We start from the raw sequence: 22,695 nt of genomic DNA, 5'->3' as shown, positions 1-22,695 counted from the left end.
GAAAACCGTAACCCCGATTAGAAAACTGCATGCATGCCTATAAATCATAGTTTGAAATAAGGATGGAGTTTACAGGAATTAACTTAGGTACGCCCTCTATGCTAGAATGTCAAAAGCACATTCGTAAATCTATTAATTTCTCACTGTATAGTAGATATATAACACAAGTTTGGACATTATCGAATAGATGGCAGTGCTTGAATAATGTAAAGAAAAAATCATGAAAATCGTTAATCAAACTGACAGGACTGGTCTCACGGCCTATATCTTTGACTTGTTCATAACAATATTTTCCTGCTAAAAAATTTGGGAATAAATTACTGCTTAGTCTTTATTATTTTCGAATGGAGTGGGAAATCAATAACAAATAAATTTTTTCAAAAACTTGAATATTATAGCTAAAATTCAAGTGACTACTGAGACACAATACGTTAAAAGAGTATTCAAATTATTTGAAGAAAAACTTAACGAGCCGTACGGCATGCTACAACATTTTCATGTTAAGATCAGAGACTTTTCAGTTAACCCTCGTATTGTATTATTATTTTTATTACGAAATGACAACATGAATTTAATTTAGAAATTGAAGTAGGAAACGGGAGCTACTGGATTTATTCAAATAGGAAATTTCAAATTCAATCATTTTTATGATTTATTTATAGTCATTGGTAACAAATTGATTTGTTGTCTTTACAAATGACATCTTTTCAACTTATGTACCTCGGCAGTATATATAATTCATAAACATCTTATGTTTTATTCGAAACACAATAGGTTTGCTCTTGGTAGCTACACTCTAACTGTACCAGTGCAGGACAGTTCATGAGTGTATAGAATTAGTTCGATCGAATATAAAGAACGATATAGTGCAGAGAGTAATGGAGCATTTGTTGTATTTGAGGTTTTTAATGTGATTCATGCTTTTTGATATTTTAAATTTTTCTCATGACTGAAGATGTAGAGCCACCGTTTCCAGATTACACTTATTGTACTGACTCTAGACCCGGTGCAAGAAGGACACTAGCGCTGGTTCTACTACAAATAACGCTTTAGTGTACACTGAACTAGTTCTGCCAGTGCAGCTACCAAGAACAAACTTAATAAATAGATAATAATGTAACAAGTGAGAAAAAGATGCCATTTTTACACTTTTATTTCTTTCTTAAATCTTAGGTTTTGAGCAAATATATTTTATACAATTATAATAAATATTTTCTTCTACATAATTAACCTTACATGGGGCGAGTCATTATTTAACGATTTGATAGTGTATGAATATGTTTAATTATATAGTATAGATGGCGTTCTGAACACAATCGTTTCGAAACCCAAACATCGTCTTCAGATATCGAAGGTAAACAGTTTACATGGCACAAGAGCCCCGTGTAAGGTTGACGGATCGTTCATGATACGAATTGTCTTAACCATTACCATATGGAATCAATTATCGAGGTCGGCATAAGTCAGGCAACGCTGTAGAAAAATATTAGAACGAACATGTCCGTGTTTTGACAGTTGTTTCTGTGCTCGTCGAGTAGACGCGTTCTCAAAATGAATAACCGATGCAAGTTCATGCGAATTTTGAAACTATGTTTACCGACAACAATTTCCGAATTCGCCGCTACCAAATCGTTCAACATAGTAGAAACCGTATGAGAAATTGTTAAAAACGGGCCGCGATTTGGACGACTTTTATCTGTAACAACTAACGAAAATATGGAAAGATTGGCGCTGGCAGTTAGTTAAGTTGAACCAATCGGGAAAACTTCAAATATTCAGTCCAATATTTTAAATGTCCACTAAAAGAAGTGATACGTCTTTGGATTACGAATGCTTCGTCATTTTATTACTCTCTCATTCATAAAAATAGATTATAAAGATCACCCGGAATCTGTTTTAGAACTAGAGGGAGAGGAAGGAGTCTACGCGCGAATCAGGATGAGGACCTTTAGCATTAATCCTTGTAGTTTGTCCGGAGATGTCACGTGAGCGTTTATGTGTGTTATTTATAAATATTAATGAAACCAGAATAAATATTTCAAAATTTGAAAAATAAATCATCATCATCATCATCATCAAACCTTTCAATACTTTGGATTATGGCTATCGATTTTAGCGCTTTAAAATCCTTTTTTGAGGTGGATTACTTCTCGTTTTCCATTTTTGTTTTCTTTATAGTTTATCGTTAGTCTTATCTGCTTTTGTTACTATTTTCAATTCCTTTCGGTTCAGGCATTTTGCCCTCCAGTTCTCTATATCAAGTGTCCTCCTATTTCGTTTTTTCAAGTCTCTCTCGGCCCCCTTGACCACGATGGGGTCCATTGCATTATTCTTTTAATCACATCAGTTGGTTTTCTTCTCCTTATGTGCCCGGCCCAGATGAGCATTTGTGCTTTTATGTATCTCACAATATTTTCCTTCACCAGCTCTTTCCCTATTTCTTTGTTTATCTTTGCTCTCCTTTTTCCCTCCTGCGTTATATTTGGACCTGTTATATGCTTCTCTCAGTTCTTCTCCTTCTTTTTATTTGTTTATTACTGTTGTTTCCATCACATAAATAATTACTGGTCTTATTAGTGTCTTGTACTTTTTTATTTTGTTTTGTTTGGTTATGTTTTCGTTTTTCAATAATTTTTTTTTACAATAGTTATATATTTTTTTTGAATATTTTTGGTGGAATTTTATAAAATTTGAAAATAAATATCTTACCTATTTACATTTAATTTATTTTTTTACCTGGCATGTTGCTATTACGCTGACCCAGTATTTAGATTCGATATGGCAATTTCGAATAATACCTATTTTTAAAATTTTTCGTTAAAAATTGTACTTGTCGTCAGGTAGATCCAAATTAACCCTTAAAAAATGTTGAAAAATAGAACTATGATACTAATTCAAATTAGTTTCCAGTAGGTTAATCAGTAAAAAGCTAAGCACCTCGAAGAAGGCTGAAAATGGAAACAAACGAAATGGAGTGTTAGTATTTCTAGAGATGTTAAAAAAGGTTTTATTAGACTAAAGCCAGTAATAATTAATGTCGTTTTTCAAAACTAATTTATTTTAAGATGTTTAATAAACATTAAAAAGAAAAAATAATGAAAATAAGTTATTTGAAAAAATACTCGAATAATAATAATAACTATTTATGCAAAATTTGTCCAACGAGACCGAGTTTAATAACACGTCTAATGCAATAAACACTTGTTGCCCAAGTTACAAACAATATTTTTTCTACGTTCACAAAAACAAAAATTTTGACTGGCATTTCTAGAACTGCATTATCAAAATCGTAGTAGTCGTGAGCGCGTATGTTTGATGCATTTACGTTTGTGTTTATAAATTGTTATCATATGGACAGTTTAAAAAAAAATGCTTTTTCTATATTCTATATGATTAATAATAAAATAAAATCCGCTATTCTTTGTTAATTCTTGACTTATTTGAATATTTATGTTTGTCTGTGATCACGACAGATGAGAAGAAGAACCATTTTTTCCAGTAAATATAGTTCAATAAAGTTGTGTTTATAACATGAACGTAGAAATAAAAATTTTATTATTTATAGACCAATATTTTATTGAAACAGTTATTTTTAACCATTTTTCAGGAAATTATATGATAATAGAAAGCAAGTCTTCTCCAGAAATATATTGCAAAACTTTTTATAATGTTTATAATTTTGCTTCTTTAGTTGGTACAGATTGTTGATTAGTTTTTTCAGTAAAAAATTGATGTTCGTTGTGTGAAATTTGGGCGCCTTATTTCAAATAGTGTATACTTGATTAGAGGGCGAAATATTTATCTATGGAAAAAAAGTTTGTGTTTCTAATTGATATTAGGGTTCTGGAATCATTGGAGTGTACGAATGCAAATATTGGAGTGGCAGAAAGGATTCAGTCGAGGTCGAGAAGTTGTCGAAAACTTGCCTCTTGTGAGTAGCTTTTTGTAAAGTTTATTATTTTTGCTTCTTTAGTTGGTGCAGATTTTTGATTAGTTTTTTCAGTGAAAAATTGAGGTTAATTAGTAAGTTTTAATAAATTAAAAGTGATCGCCATTTGATTGTAAATAGTTCAAAAGCTCTTATGACGTTATTTCAAGATTTTTAACAAACATTATTAAACGACACCAATTATTACTAGATCTATTAATATATAATAAAAGCAAATTAAGATGATTGACCAAAAATTTGAAATAATAACAATTAGTGATCACCCGGCAGCTACTACTTATGCTAACAAAGAAATACATTTCTTTACCTAAAAAATTAACTCTGGAGTTTTCGGGATAATTATGGGATTGACCATTTTTCAAAAAGGGACAACAATAATAGGAGAGTGCATCATTTTTTAAAAAGGTGAAAGGATAAATAGCAAAAAAGTCATTGTATTTGAAGAGAAACAAAGCGCTTTTACATCAGAACAACGCACCTGCTCACATTTCGGTGTTCGGTACTTTGAAATGTTCGACCATACACGTATTCGCCAGATCTGGCCCCTGACGATTTTTTCCAGTTTCTGGATTTAGACGTGGTTCCAGAAATCTCCTTTAATTTGATTATTGTGCACAACTTATTAATTTATGTACATTTAGATGATTGAATAAAGTTTCTCCATCGATTGTAACTCTAAGTATTTTCGAATATTTAGATTATGTTTTATATCTAATCTAGATCGTGTTATTTGATCTAATACAACTTCTAGATAATTTTTTCTAGGTTCAACAGTAAATCTAGATCACGTTAGAGGCCTAAAAGTGGATCAAAATAAGGTTATGTTTGCGTACATTCGGTGCATCGGTTTAAGGTTATGTTTACTAGCGAACCACCGTCAGTTTAGTGGTCATTCGGTGCATCGGTTTAAGGTTATGTTTACTAGCGAACCACCGTCAGTTTAGTGGTCATTCTGTGCATCGGTATAAGGTTATGTTTACTCGCGAACTACAGTCCCGTTCGCTTTCATTCTGTGCAGCTTTAAATTCAGGGTGTGTTTTTGACATTTATGAACGTCTACAGCGCATCATGTTCGCGTTCGATGGACATCTACTTTTCAAGAGGTTGAATAGTAGACTAAGTCTTAAGAAAAGGGGAGGAATAAGAATTTTTTATTGCAAAAATAGAAAAACGTAAAATTAGCCGGTTTTACATTTTCTCCTATACATCTGAGCATTAGTTTTTGTCGCAAAATAAAAGAAAAAAAATATTAAAACTCTTTAGACATTGATGTAAAAAATTCAGTCAAAAGATATGACCTTAATTTTTGGTACTGAACAAAAAAAGGATGTGGCTTTCACATATTAATTTTCTTTTGAAAATGATATTTTTTTAAAGCTAATTTGATTATACTATACTTATTTTTTTTCAATTTTGATAATATCAAACACAATACATTAACAACCACAATAATTTCAGAACATTTTAAAAGATTAATTTGTTCGGATAATTATTATTATAAAAATTTAAAAATATATTTAATGAATTTTGAAAAATAAATTTTTCAAAATTCGCTATGCGAACGGCCGGGTGTTTTATATCTAGATGACAAGGCGAGTATTTGAATAGATACAAAGCTAGTGGTATTAACCACTTACTCTTCACAAGCATCAGAGTTTTGCCTGAAAGTAGAAATTTTGATTGAATTAGAGGAAACATTCGAAAAAATTTAATATTCACTTGTTATAAAATGTTATTTACATACAAAAAAACTACAACACGCAACATATTAGTTTATTAATAAGTCTCAGTAATCGGACATTGAAAGTAAAAATTTTTAGTCGAATTTGATTGGTTTAAACTCTATGTTAAATTTGGATCAGCTACGCTCATTTTGCACTCTGTATTCCTGATTAGGGGGTAGTATTAATGCACATTAATCACCGGAGTAGACATACAACGTACACCGTTATCCTTTAAGGTAACCATACACTACATATTTGCGTTATTATGGCTATTATTCACTCATCCTCGTGAATAATATCCATTATTATACACCTGTTGTGAAATATACTATTATCCATTATTCGGTGGTGTTTTCATAACTGTATAAATATAATCACAAGTTAAAAACATACGATGAACGAAAATTAAAGGTTTATCGATACCGGTACCAACGGTTTAGTTATAATTAGCTAGTTTGCCATGCATTAATGATATAATTTAAAACGTATAGCATTGTAAATCCCATAGCAATTTTTTATTAAACCCATGCGATATTGAAAGTAAATATAAATTATTACCTCGTATAACAAGTAGGACTGATATCTAAAGTGGCATCTACCGGACCCATTATGTACTTGTTGACAAAACTGAATCGTAATAAGCTCGTATTACCCATCGATATGGTCATATGTAACACCAAATAACAACAGACTATTAAATAAACAATACCGACTGTTATCACTAAAAAAAGTAGAAATCCATTCAATTCCATTTTATCTACAGAGCTTATTACAAAGTAAGTATTTATTCCTATTACCACGATGCTCAGTAAAATGGATGCCACTTTGTTTCCACTGGAAAAAGAAAGAAATTAATTGTGAAAATCATATTTCTAGTTACAAAATGACGAAAATTTAATCATCTAATATTTATTCGTGGATCAAAAAACTCAATTTCTTTCTTAATTGTTGGCGGCCTAGAGGCCGTTGAGGACATAGGCCTTCAGACAGACCCCGCTCAAATATTCTTTGTAAATGTTATTTGCAAAATATCACACCAGAGAATGGGTGGGTGTCTCACAAATGCGACCAGCTGTGACATGGACAAAAAATCATGAAATTCGTGAGGAGTAATTTCTAGATGACCCCTTAGGTTAGGTTAGCAGACAAATCTACCAGGTTTTTGTCCCTACTTTAATATCTTCGCTTTAAAACTTCCTCCTATGCGACATGAGCATGGATATTGGAAAAACAAGATTATTATTGAATCATCGGAAAGTCTTTAAATTGATTGTTGTCTTCTATTATGAAGATATACTTCTGCGCGAGGTTAAATCATCATTAAAGACTACATTAAGGGTGCTACAGACTCAAATTTAGAGTAAAATGCTCAAGAAACGCTTTATACTACAGAAAATTCTGTTTATAGGGGGTAGTTACAGTTATAGTTTAATAACTTTAGAAGCGGGAGAGTTACTTACATTCCGTTTACAAATTTTCCCATTATTTGCGGGTTGCTAGTGAAAGCTATGGTTGGAATTGTAGCAAACGGCAATTGAAGGCTCATAATTGCGTTTAAAATATCGTTCATACTCGTCAAATCGTTAATATTGCTAAAAAAAGCTAAACAGAATGTTGGTATTATTGCTATGGTACGAGTAAACAACACCCTCTTCCATTTAGCCCATTGTAGATTCAAAAATCCTTCCATAACAAATTGACCGGCGTATGTACCTAAAATAAATATAGATTTCATGAAATACGGGGTGTTTTACAAACAATTAACCGATTTAGATAAATCTATGTATATATTGATCTAGATGGCTATCATTTCAAATAACATTTTCTATTGTTTACAAAACAATAAAACTAGTTTGTATTCTTGTTTTGTTGTTCACTTCTATTAAAGTTTGAAAAAAGAATCAACAGATGTCGCCCATTTCGTAATTTTCGCCGTATATCGTTAGAAAGCTCAGGAGCTTTACTTGGTTTCCGCTAGATAGTAGTTGTTGGATTTCTACTAAATATGTGCAATTTTATTATCTTCCTCCGAGGTAGACAACCAAAACAACATATTCGCGATTAGTAAGTGATTAACTATATCTTCGAACAAGTAGTATTTTCAAAACGGTAGATTATTAGCTCAATTCAGATGTCCAAGTAATAATTTTCCCCGGTTTGGTTTTATATGAAATATAAAAAAACTGCTAATGGTTAACGAAACTGTGTCTCTCTGAAGTCTTGGTTTGTAACATGCCATTCGGTTTGTTATGTATTTCTTCAAACATTTTGAATATCCTTTTATTCACATAATGCGGTACAGTACCTAACCTTGGAATGTATTTTAAATCGTCTATCTATCTATCTACACTTTAAATCGAAATAAATTTTAGTAAATTCGTGGTGATTTTATTCTTTATATTCGCTGGTAAGTTTTCACTTGTTTGTTTATCATTTTGCTCAAAAAAATGGGTGGTTGCAGCCCTCAACTGGATTCCCATATGTTGGAGTGAGTTGAATTGGTTGAATCTTGTAGAACTGCGAAAAACAAATAAAAAGAGGAATGAAACGGAAACACGGATGAAAATTATTAAAGTAGGAACGAGTAGGTAGGACAGTAGGAATTTTTTCTGTTCTCCAAATGAATAGAAAATACGAATTTACATAAAACCTATCATACAAAATTTGCTTGAAAAAAAAAGGAAATCCAGGAATTTTTTTATAATAGTTTTTATATTAATTCATATTTTCTATTGATTTAGGGAACAGAATGAATAGAATAAAAAAGATTCCTATTTGGTTAAATTTAAAAAAAATATAAATTCAGTTTTTTATATGTTGGAGAATAAGCTACTATTTATTCAAATCTGTTCTACCTACTCGTTCCTTCTTTAATAATTCTCATCTGTGTCCCAGTTTCATTCCTCTTTTTATTTGTTTTTCGCAGTTCTACAAGATCCAACCAATTCAACTCACTCCAACACCTGGGAATCCACCCATTTTTGTGAGCAAAAGGATAAAAAAAGTGAAAACTCACCAGCGAATATAAAGAATAAAATCACTACGAATTTACTAAAATTTATTTCGATTTAATGAGTAGATACGTAGAGGACGATTTAGAATACATTTCGAGGTTTTAATAAATTTCTCGAATGGAGTGGGAAATCGATAACAAATTAATTTCTTCAAAAACTTGAATGTTGAAATAAATAAATCAGAAGTGGCTACTGTACCAAAATACGTGAATAAAGGAATATTTTTTTTGGGAAATATGTGAGGAACAAAATCTAAAATTTTATTTTAGCATAAATATAATCAAACCTGTCATTGTAGAGCTTTGACCGGCAGCAAGGATGCCAACTGCCCAAATGTACATTGCTAATACTCCATACATACAACCGAGGAATATACCACCGGTATACAGATCCGCATCTACATACTCGGAATTTTCCTAAAATTAAAAATTCATTATTAAATATAACACACTGTATAAAAAGTTTTTCTAATTGATTGTTGAATGATGCTTTTTACATTTATCAAGGAAAAATAACCAAAAAAAAATATTTTGGAAATTATATTTTTCATAACCGAGGAAACAATAAAGTTCATTTTGAGGTTATAGTCCGGTCAAATTAGACCAAAAAATAAGAGGGACGCTACATAAATTCACACCAAGCTGGAAATCAGTGAAGTTGTTTAAAATATAATTAAAAATGAAATTTGAAAGTCCCGTGTATGGAGTTTTTGGCGATTTTCAGCAAAACGGTAAGTTTTATCATAAAACACCTCAAACAAAAATCGTAGATCATTAAATTGTCCACAACAAACGTATCAATAATTTTTTTCCTAGGAGCCACCGTTTCTGAGATTTAACTATTCAAAAAATTGTAATCGTCATAATAAGCACGAGTACGCCACGTATACACCCCTCTAGAGTTAATATTTTTCTATTGGTCATTATACATTTAAAATATAAAATACACATAATTTATATCAGTTAAAATGACACCCAGTCCCTTAATTTATACGCCATTGTAACCTTGAGATCAGTCTCCTGTTCAATTATGTGCGTGGCTAGGGTTTTATACCTGCTGTAATAAACGAAATGCAGTTAGTCTTGAGCGCCAATTGCTAGTAAAAACCACAGATCAAAATTGAAAATTGAGAATTTTTCATTTTCTGTATCACCATGTAAAAATTCTACTCAACTTAATAAAAAGAAAAAAAAATACTCACCGGAAATATGGAGGCATTGAAGGCGGGATGCTTGGCACACAAATCATGCTGGAATAATATAAAAACAAATTAGCTTGCAATTAAAAATAAAATAATTAATAATTAAATTGACAAATCAGTAATTTAACTATAAACAATACCAATGATGACTCTGAATCGGATACATCGAAGTGTTGATTTGAATTTGGGGATTAAAATAAAATTTTTGCCACGAAATTAGTCGGATTAGATCAGACCCTTGTTGAGTATCTGTCCCTCCCTCAATCATTGGGAGTTTACCACTTCGAAAATCACTTGGTAAATATGACCCTTGGGTCTTCAAAGTACAGGACAGGAGGTTCCATTATTTAGCATTGTGGACTTAGAATCATTCCTCTTAATTTTTTAAATGATCGATAGTTGTTATTGGATCTATATTTCCTTTTCTTGGTGTCACACACCATTTTCTCTCTGTAAATACGCTCCCAGATGCTATGGAGTTCAGTAGCCTGTATCTTCTACTGAACCTAACGTCTTTGGGTGTCTAATACCCGCTACAAGACTCCTGTCAATACTCGTAGGTTGTTTTCACTTCGGTTGATACCTTCAATGATCATAAGTTCTCAAATACAATTCCAGTAATTTTTCAACTACATACTTTATCCTCTCATACTCATACAGTATATCCTGAAGGATAAGCTCTGGTGCCTGCTTAACTATCCGACTAGGGGATGATCTCCTGCTTGGGATAATTCCCTTCAGAGTTGGTGTATCGTCCAATTTTACAGAGTGTTTTGTTCTGTGCCCTATTCCATTTCTTTCTGTTGTCTTGATGCTATCCGTTTACAATTTGATGGTAATTTTCTCCATATCTGATATGGTGGATTTAATCATCAAGTTCTACAGCTCAATTTTGAGTTTAATTATTTCTCAAAGGTATTTAATTCCCAGGCATGTCCTAAATTAATAACATTTCAATTTTTCCCTGTTGAGTCCTTCTCCAGATATTCTGAGTAAGGTTTTCAATAAGCCGTTGGTAGAGGTCAATCGCTATACCTTCAAAATTTCTCCTTTTGGTATTTTTTCTTTGCGCAAGAATTCCAAGTATCCGTTGTAGGAGAAAATTTCGATTCAAATTATTAGAACGTCTGAAAATATACTTACGGCTTCTTGGTTGGTCGTTTGGAATAATCCATGGGCGAATACGGCTACCACAAACACATTTATAATAAAACTTATAAGTAAAGCTACTGACGCTTCTATAAAAAAATACATGTTAGCGTCTCTTATTTTTTCTGGCTTTGTTCGATCGATAGCTCTCGATTTTACAAGAGCGGAATGTAGATAGAGATTGTGAGGCATAATTACCGCTCCTGAAATCATAAATCAATGATAAGATTAGTTCAAGACATTTTTAGTACATCGATTAATAAGTCGTGTGACTGATACAAAGATGGCGCTGGCATTGCCAGATCTGTATGACGTTTATGAAGTACCACCTTTTAAAAGACTATGTGTCAAATGTCATGAAATTTCGTTTAGTCAGAAGAAAGTGACAGCCATTCAAGTGAAGCTCCAAAATAGGTTAGGTTAGGTTAACGGACTCTACTCCATTGGAAAGAACCATTTGTTATTGGTTTGCTGAATGTAAGCGATGATGGTGAACGTCCTAGTCATCAAATTGAGTTGGTTACTCCAAAAAACATCGAAAAAGTCCTCAAATTGGTTATATCTAATCGTAAATTGAAATTGTGTGAGATAGTTGGAGCCATGAAGATATCAGAAGGCAATTATGCACGAATATTTGACCATGAGAAAATGGGTGCCGCGTTTACTCACACTAATCAAAATGATCATCATCTGAGTGGACTGCAGCCGGTGAACCACGTCCAAAGACACAACAGTCAACTGGGAAAGGTATGGCTTCAGTATTTTGGAATCAACATCTCCAAAAGGGAGAGGTAATTAACATCGAATACAACATAGAGTTGTTGGATCGTTTGAATACAAAAATCAAGAAAAAAATAGCCTCATATGTTGAAGAAGCAAAATCAATGTTTCGCCAAGACAACACATTCAAAAATCGATAGTAACGATGGTTAAATCAATCGAATTGCTTCCTCATCCACCGTATAGTCCAGATCTGGCCACTAGTGACTAATGTGCTCACCGGTAAGAAATTCAGCTCAAATGAAGAAGCAAGTGATGAAACTAAAGCGTTTTTTAGAGCAAAAGACAAATCCTTCTACAAGCAGCGCATCGAGAAGTTAGAGAAGCATTAGAATGATTGTGTTGTTCTTGAAGAAGGTTAAATTGACGAATAAAATCGATTTTTGTATTTTTTTTATAGTTAGTCACGCGATTTATTGAGTGATGTGTTCCTTAGACGAAAATGTCATGATGTTTCCAGGGGTTAGGAGCAAAAAGTTCTACGACCAATTACTCCATAATAGGTTAGGTTAATACAGGTCACCTTTTGCATTATTCTGTCGTTACCCCTTTCTTTCAACAATACAATATCCAGTGATCACTCTAATGGTCTTCTGGATTTAATGCCTTAATTTTTCTTCATCGATCCTTGACCAAATCGTTCTGGAATCGAGCAGTCACTTTTCTTTGATCATATATTCTGATGTTTGATTCTGTTTCACGCATCGATATCTTTTTTTAACAATTCCATCGGTAGTATCAGCGTGGGGAAAGAGTACAGAGAGCGATGCACGCAGCAGTAGACGCCCTGAAGAAGCTGTCACCATTGGAAGCCACAAAATCATGTGAATCAACCTCATAGTCGACCAAACACCAGAACGAAGTGATGATTCTGAGCAATGTTAGTAGATGTTTAAAGGCAAAAAATCAAAAAGTTTGCCAAAATGCATGAATGGTTTCAGCATCCACCGTATTGACCAGATCTAACCCCCGACAACGTTTTTCTGTTCTCAGACCTCAAGATGATGATCACCGGACAGAATTTGGCGCTGATAAAGAAACTATCTCCTAATTAGAAGCTCTTTTGTGGGTTAAACAAGATTTTTTTCTTTTTCAGCCCAACAGTTATGAATCTTACCGATTATTCCAACTCCTTGTAGTAACGCTCTAGAGTCACAATTCGAACACCATGGAATGAACATCCCTTTAACTACGCCCGCTGCATCTGGTTTGGATGTGACGTATTCGAAACCGAACGTTAAGCCCATTATTGTTATCAGCAATCCGAAGAAGGATTCGAGTTTTCTTAAGCCGTATTTATCAAGAAATAAAAATGTAAATGTGTCTATTATCGTTATCAAAACTCCTCCCCATATCGGTATGCTATAGAAACAAAAAGAAAACGTTAAAATAAACAACGTAATTGAAAGATTATTTATTTTAATGTGGAGTATCGATACTCCAACAGAAGACTTTCTTTCGTTCAGTTAAGATCATTGATTATTTATCTGTTTGTCAAATTATATGAATTTTTTTTAAAACCAAGCGGTTCTGACAGCCTTGGAGGTTATTGAATACACTTCCAATAAACAAACTCTAAAAACACCAGTTAATACAAAACAATCTGGCTACTAGGCTATCATGGTATAAGAGGGTTCTTACTCAAGATTTCAGATATGGCAACAACGATGTAAATATGTCAAATATGACATAAATTTTTGACATTTTTAATGGTGAACGTATATTCAGAACGTGTTGCTATTTGAGATTTATACTTCAAACAATCAATTTGACCAAAAAAAAATGGAATCGAATCGCAATCATTTTCGTTCAATGATTTTCTATGACTTTCAATATGGATTATTGAATCAACAGCAACGCGCAGACACCATCGAGCCACAACGTTTCGCTGGTTTACCGAATTCAATCGTGGTCTTAAATAGCGACCTCTATGAGTTGGTCAGGGAGACTCTGACTTAGAATCCTCTTTTTGAGGTAGTCCCATAGATGTTATATAGGATTCATAGCAGGACTATTAAGTAGACATTCTAATAAAACGATATTGACGTCATGTGGGTAACCAATAACCTGTATAGCCACGTGGGAATGAGGTGGTGGTTTATCATCGAGGTTTTTTGACAGATTAACGTCAATGTCATTTTTATTGGAAGAAACAGAAAAAAATAAACGACTAGAATAGCGTGGTTTGTTTTTAGTTCAAACACAAAATTTTTCGAATAAAGTAGAAAAACCTGGACTGTTTGGACTAGGGTTGTCTCATTAGTTGTCACATCAATAACGAACTGATCGGATGACTAAACAGTCAAGTGCTAAAAATTTTGAAAATGGTAAAAAATGAAAAAAAAATGTAGTAGAATGGAAACAATTGAAAGAGTAAGAGGGTATAGCAAAAATGGAAAGAAAAATATTTTACGAACGATCTGAGATAGGGTGGAAGTGGAAGGGGGTGAGGTATTAAGAGTGAAAAACGGTTTTCGGCAAAAAAAAACAAATCCTGTGGAAAAAAGTTTAATAAGAAAATTGTAGGTAATGAAAAGGTCTCCAACTTTTTGGTTTACAATTTTTCACATGACCTCAAAATTGATGTGAAAAATTCGATTAATAAAGTTTTTGGTTTTTTATTTTTATCTTCTTAAAATAATTATTTTTTTTTTCAAGAAATTAAATTAAAACACCTTATTTTGAATTTATATCGAAAAACCACCATCATAATTTTTCAGTCAAAAATCTCACCCCAAAATATCGGCATTTTTAAAAAGTTTGTGGAGTTTTTGTTCATTGAAATCTTGTCTTTCTCGTGATTTCAACAAATATAAATTACTATGATAAATTCCCTCAAAAAATGCGAAAAAAAAACTCGAAAACGAATTTTTGTGAATCATTTTGTACAATTTTTAGCTAATTATTAAAATTTTCCATTTCAATTACCCTCATAAAACGTGAGACTCTTTGTTACATTGATAAATAAATAAATTAATAAATAAAAATTTTCGACTCTAGTTTTTTTTAAAAGTCGGTATTTTGGCTTGAGAATTTTCCATTAAAAATCAGAATGCTTTTTCGAACTTAAATTTTTTCATTATTAATTGTGGTTTACAACAAATATTACAAAATAACTTTGTTTTAACCAACTTTGGGTATAGGGTAGGTATAGGTTAACAAAGATTGAAATACTGTAATAACCGAAGTTTTTATAGTATGATTGGTACACCCTGTATATAAAATATATACTCACACTCGATTAGAGAGTAAATATATGGCAACAGCGGTTCCTATAACTTCTTGCATATCACTTCCAATAATGGCTATTTCAATCATTATCCATAATATCGTCCTTGGTACTTTCCTGTATTGCCTGTAGCACATTTCAGCCAAATGTAAGCCTGTTACCACGCCCAATCTGGCTGACAACCTTTGCATTAATAAGCCCAAAAGTGTGGCGCTCAAAAGTATCCATAATAATTTATATTGAGCAACGGTGCCACTTCGTAAATCACTTTCTATATTACCCGGATCTAAATATGCGATAGACATCAGAAATCCTGGACCAGTAAACGCCCATAATTTCTTAAAGCTGAATTTTTTCTAAAATACAAAACGTGTTAATAAAACCAATCAAAATTGAATATAAATACATTGTTAAGCAAAAAAATCGCGGTAAAAAAAATCTGTAGCTTTCATTCTGTTGATTTTAGTACCTCAAAGTCATGAGTCTTAGCTTTATGGTGAGTGGTCTATGTTGTTTGTTGGTAAAGCAAAAATATCGAACGAAAAGGAATCTTAAACAATGAAAAAGGGTCAATAGTAAAAAATAAGTGTTTTTCACTAAGTTCATCCCATAAATGTTCGATAGGATTTAAATTCGGGCTACGCGCGGGCTAATCTAAAACCGCCATTTCGACAATTAGTATGAAATGGACATTGTCCTGAGTTAGAACGAAATTTTCGCCGATGAAACTGGAGTAAGAAACGACGCGATCCCCTAAAATATCTTCTTTGTATCGGTTCAGAGCTTATCGCCTAGGCGAGCTGCTCGATAAATTGGTGTTGATTTGAGGTCAGTAACTGGCGTTTTTGGCTCAATATTAGCTGCCTTGAGTTTTCTACGGACTTTCCAGCCGCTCACAGCCCCCCAAAGTAACTCGAACGTTTCTCTGGGCTCTTGTTGGATTTGAAAAGCAGTAAGATCCCGATTTATCAACGATGTGCTGATACGTTCTTGCGGAACTGTGTCTTTGATGAAAGTTCTAGTCTCTTGTTAACGTCGGTAAACTCTGGAAACACCAAACTGACTCGGTTTTTGCTCTCATTGAGGTGCTCGCCTAAACCATCCAGAAACCTCCAACAAAAGCCACGTTTTCTCTTATACAGAACTACTCGAATCTATCTAGGACTCCTGTAGACGCTACCATGTGGACTCTGGCTTTATGTTCAACGCACTGGCCACATCTCGTTGACTCTGGATGGTAGTTTCGGCAGCTTTATCATCGGTTGACGTTTGATGGTTAGCTGATAGTGATGGGTCTGGTATTTAACATTTTTTAAGGGTCAGTCAATATCTTCAAGATTTTTCTAAGAAAACTACAATTTCGTGTTCAGTTTTTTTGTCAGTGAATTGCGATTTTTTTGCTCAAGAATGTTACCGGTAGCATGATTGTTGTTATTTTCTCTAGGTAATTCCCCTCACTTGTTAAACATTTTTGCCACATTCCCAGAAGCTTTTTGATCAGAAGAGACCAAGAATCGATACAACGAAAAATTACCAAGAAACTCGTAGGATAAAATTGTAAGTAGAATATTGAATCAACAAGAAATAAACTGGAAAGAAGCAAAGGACCTTAATAACCCTTAATACCTCTAAGTGGAGACATTAATTGTGTATCTTGTAGGAATGTCTTCCGTTGTAAAATGCGGGGTGAGCCGTGGTTCTCAATCTATAGATACATAAATGAAATTATAACTTTATCCTCTAGAAATGTTGACTACAGCGTTATCACATTCCTGGCTTATCTCGGTTTATTTTTATTATAATTACTAAACGTAAAGTAGATTAGTCAGACGAAATTTATTATAACGAAATGGATGTTTCGAGCTGCTGACTCGAAAAAACAAAATTACTTTTTGTAACTTTGTAAATTTTTTCATGGCTGATGATCTGCAACATCCGAAACCAACAACGTCCGTTCTGCAGGGCAAAAAATGCGACAAGCAGCGACATCAACGAAAAAGTTCACTGCAATCCACACAATGACGTTCATGACCACGATTTTTCCCGTTCCACCCAAGTAGAATGTCTCACGAGGCGTTTTGAGCGTTCAGATAATGGCAAAACGGAAAATATAAAGTGAAAACTTTAAGAGGTTATGTCATAAGTTATTGAATTGTTTAGTGGAGAGCTTAAAAGACAAGCAACGTCTAGATCAACAAATTTTGAGACGCATATAGTCATCCTAAGGGATTCCTACTCTGAATCTGCTTGAATTATGATTTCAGTTTGAATATCCTTACAAAGGGAAGCGATATTCCAGGGCTCAGGATTCGTTGAAATCTAGTTTTTTCCCGTTTTACCCCGGACGTAGAAAGGAGAGTCATTTTCTAGAGGGTGGTCCGTGATACTCAAGTTACGGACCACCCCATTATTTTAAAAACAATCGAGGACAAATTCTGGGAATTTCACGGCATAAAAACGGCAATTTTTGAGCTTGTTGTGGATCTCCTTAGCCGAGCTTTACCCTTCAGCAAAGATTTCTTTCAAGTCTTCGAAGTATTCTCCAAATTAGTTATTTGTGAGTTTCTTTTGTACCCAAGAAACAGACATTATTTTTTCTACAGTCGTTTATTAATTAAAACAATTTTCGTCGAGCTACATTTTTTTTGTTTATAAAGAGCTAACTTACCCCATCAATATCCGGTATTTTTATTTTTTCATCTGCGAAATATGTCTGATTAGAGGATGTTCTGGAGTCACTGGGTGTGAATTGTCCATCGGAACTATAGGTTATTGGTGCGTTAGATCTAACGGTAGAATCTGCATCTCCTCCACCAGAATTATGGGCACTTTCATAAGATATTCCAGGCATTCTATAAATTCGAAGCATATTATTCACAAGTGTATAATATAGGTTAAGTTTAGTCTCGCTGTTTATTGTCACTGACAGCTCAGTATTAATACTCGGTACCTTCAAACTGTAGATTCCGGGTTCGAATCTGGTCTAAGAAAATTAGTGTTTTATATGAAAAAAATGTAAAAACCAATTATTTAGTTATACAACAAGTGCAAAAAGTGTTGATTGCACGCACGAGGCTGTTTGGCAGAGTTTGACAACACGACCCAACATTGTGGGGAGTTAAATAGGGGTGACTTGCGCTTGAAATTTCACAGAAGCTTTTTATCTCTCAGTTGATTTGAAAAAATCAATGTACTGAAAAGGGAGAGCCGGATCTAAAGAAGGTAAAGACCGTTCCATCTGCAGGCAAGGTCATGGCGTGGGATAATTTCCATCAAATATCTTGAAAAATATAAAACTATCGACGGCTGGTATTATGCGAACTTATTGCAACGTTTGATCGAAGAAATCAATAAAGAACGACCCCATTTGACTAAGAAAAAAGTGTTGTTTGCAACCAGCTCTTACATCCGTTATTGCAATAATCGAAATTATTTAATTAAAGTTTGATTTCGGCGTTACTATATAGTGACGTCATTCGAAGCTGATTAGTGCACCGTCTTTTTCTGATTACATGACAAAATATTTAAATACAATGAATTTCTTGAGACTTTTATGAATAAAAAACGATATCGAATTATTTATCATCAATGGCAAACACCCTATTTCAGTGGAACAAATTGGAATGATTAATAAACGAAATAAATCTGTGTTTACATATATTTAGATGTTAAAGATTTTAGGGAAAATTCCAATGTATGTCTGAAGTCTTAACAAATTCGCATTCATGATTACGAAATGAAAAATTCTAATTAGTTTATTTACATTTATAATCGATAAAAGCAGTTTTATTTTCAATTTAAATATGTTAAATTTTTATTTCCAATCTATAATGACTTCTCATACTTCTGTATTTCGTACGGTTATTTTTGAAAAAACAAAACCTGGTAAAAGAAAGAATTTTTGGAAAATAGGATAGATTTGAGTCGAAAATTTCTCAAATTAAAAAGAAACTTTAAATGGAAGGTAGGTTTGGAAATTAGCTCGTTTTAAAGTTCATTCCATTATAAAGATTTATCTAAAAGTGAAAAAAATTGTTTTGTGTAATCCATTATTTTTAAAACTCTTCTTATATAACCAAATATACCCATGAAATATTTAACAATTATATGTAATTGAAATAACCGTTACTGAAATATTAATTAATCTAATTGTATGTTTTCTAAATAACAGCAATATATTTTATGAAAATTTTGATATTTATTGTCATCAAAGAAACATATGTTATTTTTTATGGAGATAAGAGACAATAAAGACTGAAAATCACGTATTTCATATTTATTTTAACGGTGACTACAATGTTGAGTTTATGTTCTAACAGTGGCGACTCGTGGTAAAAAATCTCAACTTTTATTATAAAAAAAGAAATGTACTGAACAACATAAACAGATTGAGGCTTCCAGTGATTTGGGCCACAAAATTTGATACAACTAATAATTTTCAACAATATCAATTAAAAATGATATTTGGCAACACTGTACCAGCTATGAAACAAATCAGCTGATAACTGTCAGTCATTTCAAAATGTAAAAAGTTCCGTTACCATTTGGATGTGTTTGATTTATTCAATTCTGTTCGAGGATACAGTTTAAGTATGAATCAAATGATTTTAGATGCGTTTTTATCAGTAAAACATATGATCTGAAGTTGGCATCGGTGTCAATGACTGGGACTGTCAAAGTAAGTATAAGGAAAATCTTGTAAGTCATGTTGCATGATCGTTCCGAAAGTGGCTGAATGTTTGGCCAAACATTCTTCGAATATATTACAAAAATTTTCCTTCCTCGGTTGATAGACAAGAAAATTAAGAGACCTATATTGATGGTCATGTGTCACATATAACATTTCAATTGTCTCTTTTTTGTTAGAGAACGGTATCGAAAAAAAATCGAAGCAGTGAATCCAGCCTATAAATGTTTTAGTTTTTAAACCTCTTAAGACCCTTCGGAAGGAATATGTAAGAAAATGGCACAAAATCATGGAGAGAAGCTCCGAAAAGAACATTTTGGTTATATATTCGAAAAATCCTGCTTTTAAAGAAAACAAAGCAGATTGGAATGGAAATGACGAGGAAACTTTTTACTGTTTGGTAAAAAATGAAGAATAGAATAGGGATTAGAAGAAGAGAAAATCTTGAAAAGGGAAATGGAAGAAAATGATGTAGCCCAGCCTGCCTGTTCCGGACTTAACGTAAGAATTAACTCAAACGAGAACCATGTTTTCAAAAATAATTGTGCACCATTTAAAAAGGCCCCGTGTTGGCCAGAAGAAATCAAATGTGAAAATAAGAAACAAAACAAAGCTGCTTTTACATCATATGATGTAAGGTATGGAAAGAAAGAATTAGAAAAGAAAAATCAGAACAAAGGAGGAAAAAGAACTGAAGAAAGGAAACGCAAGCAAGAGTTGAAGAAGACTCTGATAGCGAGGAATGGGAAAAGATTGACATAAAAGGAGGAGTACGAAGAAGAGACTGAATGTGAAAATGAGCAAACTAAAATATAAAATCAAAAGGAAGGAATTTCAAATTTGATGTACATTAAAGTGGGAGATTTTGAATTGGCAAGGTTTTTGGGAGGTAAAAGGCAAACATTCTTCTACACATATAACAGTATGGTTAAAAAAATTTTACTGAGAATTATATTGAAGTTTTTTTCCCTAAAATCAACAAGTGACACATGAACCTCAAGAAGCTTATACTTTTTCAAAGGAGATAGATATTTTTGAAGCCTAAAGCTTGTACCCAATTTAAGTTTTCTTTTTATTTATTATTACTCATATTTTATTTTGTTATTACTAAGTCATTAATAATTTTATATACTCTCATGTAATAAGAAAAAAAAATAAAGTTTTTTTGGTTCTTGTCAATTACTGGGGTGTCAACAACTAAATAATAAAGTAAAATACATTTAAATGCCATAAGAGATTTTCGCAGGTCTGTTGGTCTATTGTGCTTCAATCTTCTTATTTGAGATGTTCACTATATTTTTCACTTTACTCCTTCACTTAGAACTACGTCATTTGGGGCGTTCATTATCATTTGAATCACTTCACTTTGAAATCTTTCCAAAATAGTTAGATTTGATTTGCTTGTAGTAACCCATAACTGGATACCGTATATACAGATGGGCTTGAGCATGTTTATGTTTCTAAATCGTCTTGTTTTTAGGTTTTGTCTCTTTTAAAATCGGTGTTTTTCATAATTTTTGAAAGACAAATAAAAATTGGACGTTTCGACTACTTTTAGTCTTTATCAAAATATGATTTGGCACTGACAATTTGCTTATTTATATTAATCAATAGATCACCTACATCACGAATATCAAAATAAAAATAGAATCAAAATAGAAATTTATTTTTTCTTAAGTTTTCCATCTCAAAAATGTGTAGCACTCATTAATTAAATTATTTGTAGTTGTATTAGAATTTACAGAATAGAGTTATAAATTTACTTAAATTATTTAGGTGTTTTTTTATCATTTATAGCTTTTTCTTTCTCATGAATTTGAATCATAAAAACTCTCTTTTTTTGTATTAGGTTCACTGATAGTCCATTCCTATAATTATTAACAAATAAAACATAATTTCTACAGTCATCGAGTGATACAGGGTGTTATTTTATAGCTGCTATATCAAAAATTTCAAAATTCAATAAACCCTAATATTTAGTAAAATTTTATAATTTAAATTAAAAAAAAATTAGTTGAAATCGGATGAAAATAGATCATACTGTATATATTTTCATTGAAAAACAATTATTTACAATTTACAACCCTCTTAGAAGACATATAAATAATTTTGTTTAATATCAATATAATTTTAAAACAAGTCTAGTTGCTGTCTAAAAAAAATTAAATAAAAAACATGAGAATTTATTTTTGAAATTTGTAGTAACTACTAGTAAATCGATTTTTATAATGGTGACAATAAAATTGATTAATTTCATTTATTCTTTTAATTCAATTTTCATCTGAACTAGAATCTTATACATCAATAATAATTAGTTTATGCAAGTGAATGTAACTTATACATGGCCGTGAAAGATACTTCCGTCTTATATGATGACTAGTAAACTAAATTTTTTCGAAATAATTAGTTTATTGTTCCTACGAAGTCAATATTCTAATTTAAAGCTAAAAATAACACTGTGACAAGATGATGTAAACTAATTCTAAGAGTATAGTCAATGCTTATGAAAATAAATAGTTAACAAATAATAAATTGATACATATTATTTAAATGAAATAAATTATACGAATTAAACTTTGTAAAATGAATTTTTAGTTATAAAAAATGTAAAACTCACTTTTGAAGGTTAAAAAGTTTTGGGTTCCACTTTATCAATATCGGCTATAATGGTGATTAATTATTATAATGGTTGAAACAATCCACAATTAATACATTTTAAGTAAAATTTTAAACACAAAAATTTCAAACTGACGGTCAAGTTCACTTGTCACGTTGACTTCGTTGACCGACAATATGACAATATAAGTAGTGACTGGTAAAATGATGTGTCATAACTTGAACACTATTTTCATTTCGGTTCGAATCGAAATAATGTCATTCGATTCGAATCGCAAAAATAACACTGTGGTTACATCAATCCAGTATCGAGTGAATCGATTTTTTCGGTAAATGAAACACAAAG

At 32.2% G+C, this 22,695-nt stretch overlaps 1 protein-coding gene across 3 annotated transcripts; it reads right to left on the bottom strand.

The window, feature by feature from the left end:
• Positions 1–639: 639 nt before the first annotated feature.
• On the bottom strand, positions 640–22,588 carry LOC130446003 (protein Malvolio-like). 3 transcript variants are annotated; one of them, XM_056781958.1, is made up of 11 exons: positions 22,351–22,548; positions 17,715–17,898; positions 15,053–15,402; positions 12,935–13,179; positions 11,032–11,240; positions 9,889–9,936; positions 8,974–9,103; positions 7,134–7,386; positions 6,232–6,507; positions 5,587–5,610; positions 640–2,948 (listed from the first exon to the last, which is right to left on the bottom strand). In XM_056781958.1, exons 2-11 carry the CDS (start codon positions 17,895–17,897, stop codon positions 2,930–2,932), a joined length of 1,737 nt encoding a protein of 578 aa, XP_056637936.1. In that variant the 5' UTR covers position 17,898; positions 22,351–22,548; the 3' UTR covers positions 640–2,929. The 3 variants fall into 3 exon arrangements, with proteins under 3 accessions (XP_056637936.1, XP_056637938.1, XP_056637937.1); XM_056781960.1 differs by lacking the exon at positions 5,587–5,610 and having other exon boundaries at positions 22,351–22,588; XM_056781959.1 differs by lacking the exon at positions 5,587–5,610 and having other exon boundaries at positions 640–2,857; positions 22,351–22,588.
• Positions 22,589–22,695: the final 107 nt, after the last annotated feature.

This window comes from Diorhabda sublineata, chromosome 6 (genome assembly GCF_026230105.1).
Source record: "Diorhabda sublineata isolate icDioSubl1.1 chromosome 6, icDioSubl1.1, whole genome shotgun sequence".
In the NCBI taxonomy this organism is placed as follows: Eukaryota; Metazoa; Arthropoda; class Insecta; order Coleoptera; family Chrysomelidae; genus Diorhabda; species Diorhabda sublineata.
The sequence above is the reverse complement of the archived record's forward strand: the minus strand, read 5'-3'. Positions and strand labels throughout refer to the sequence as shown.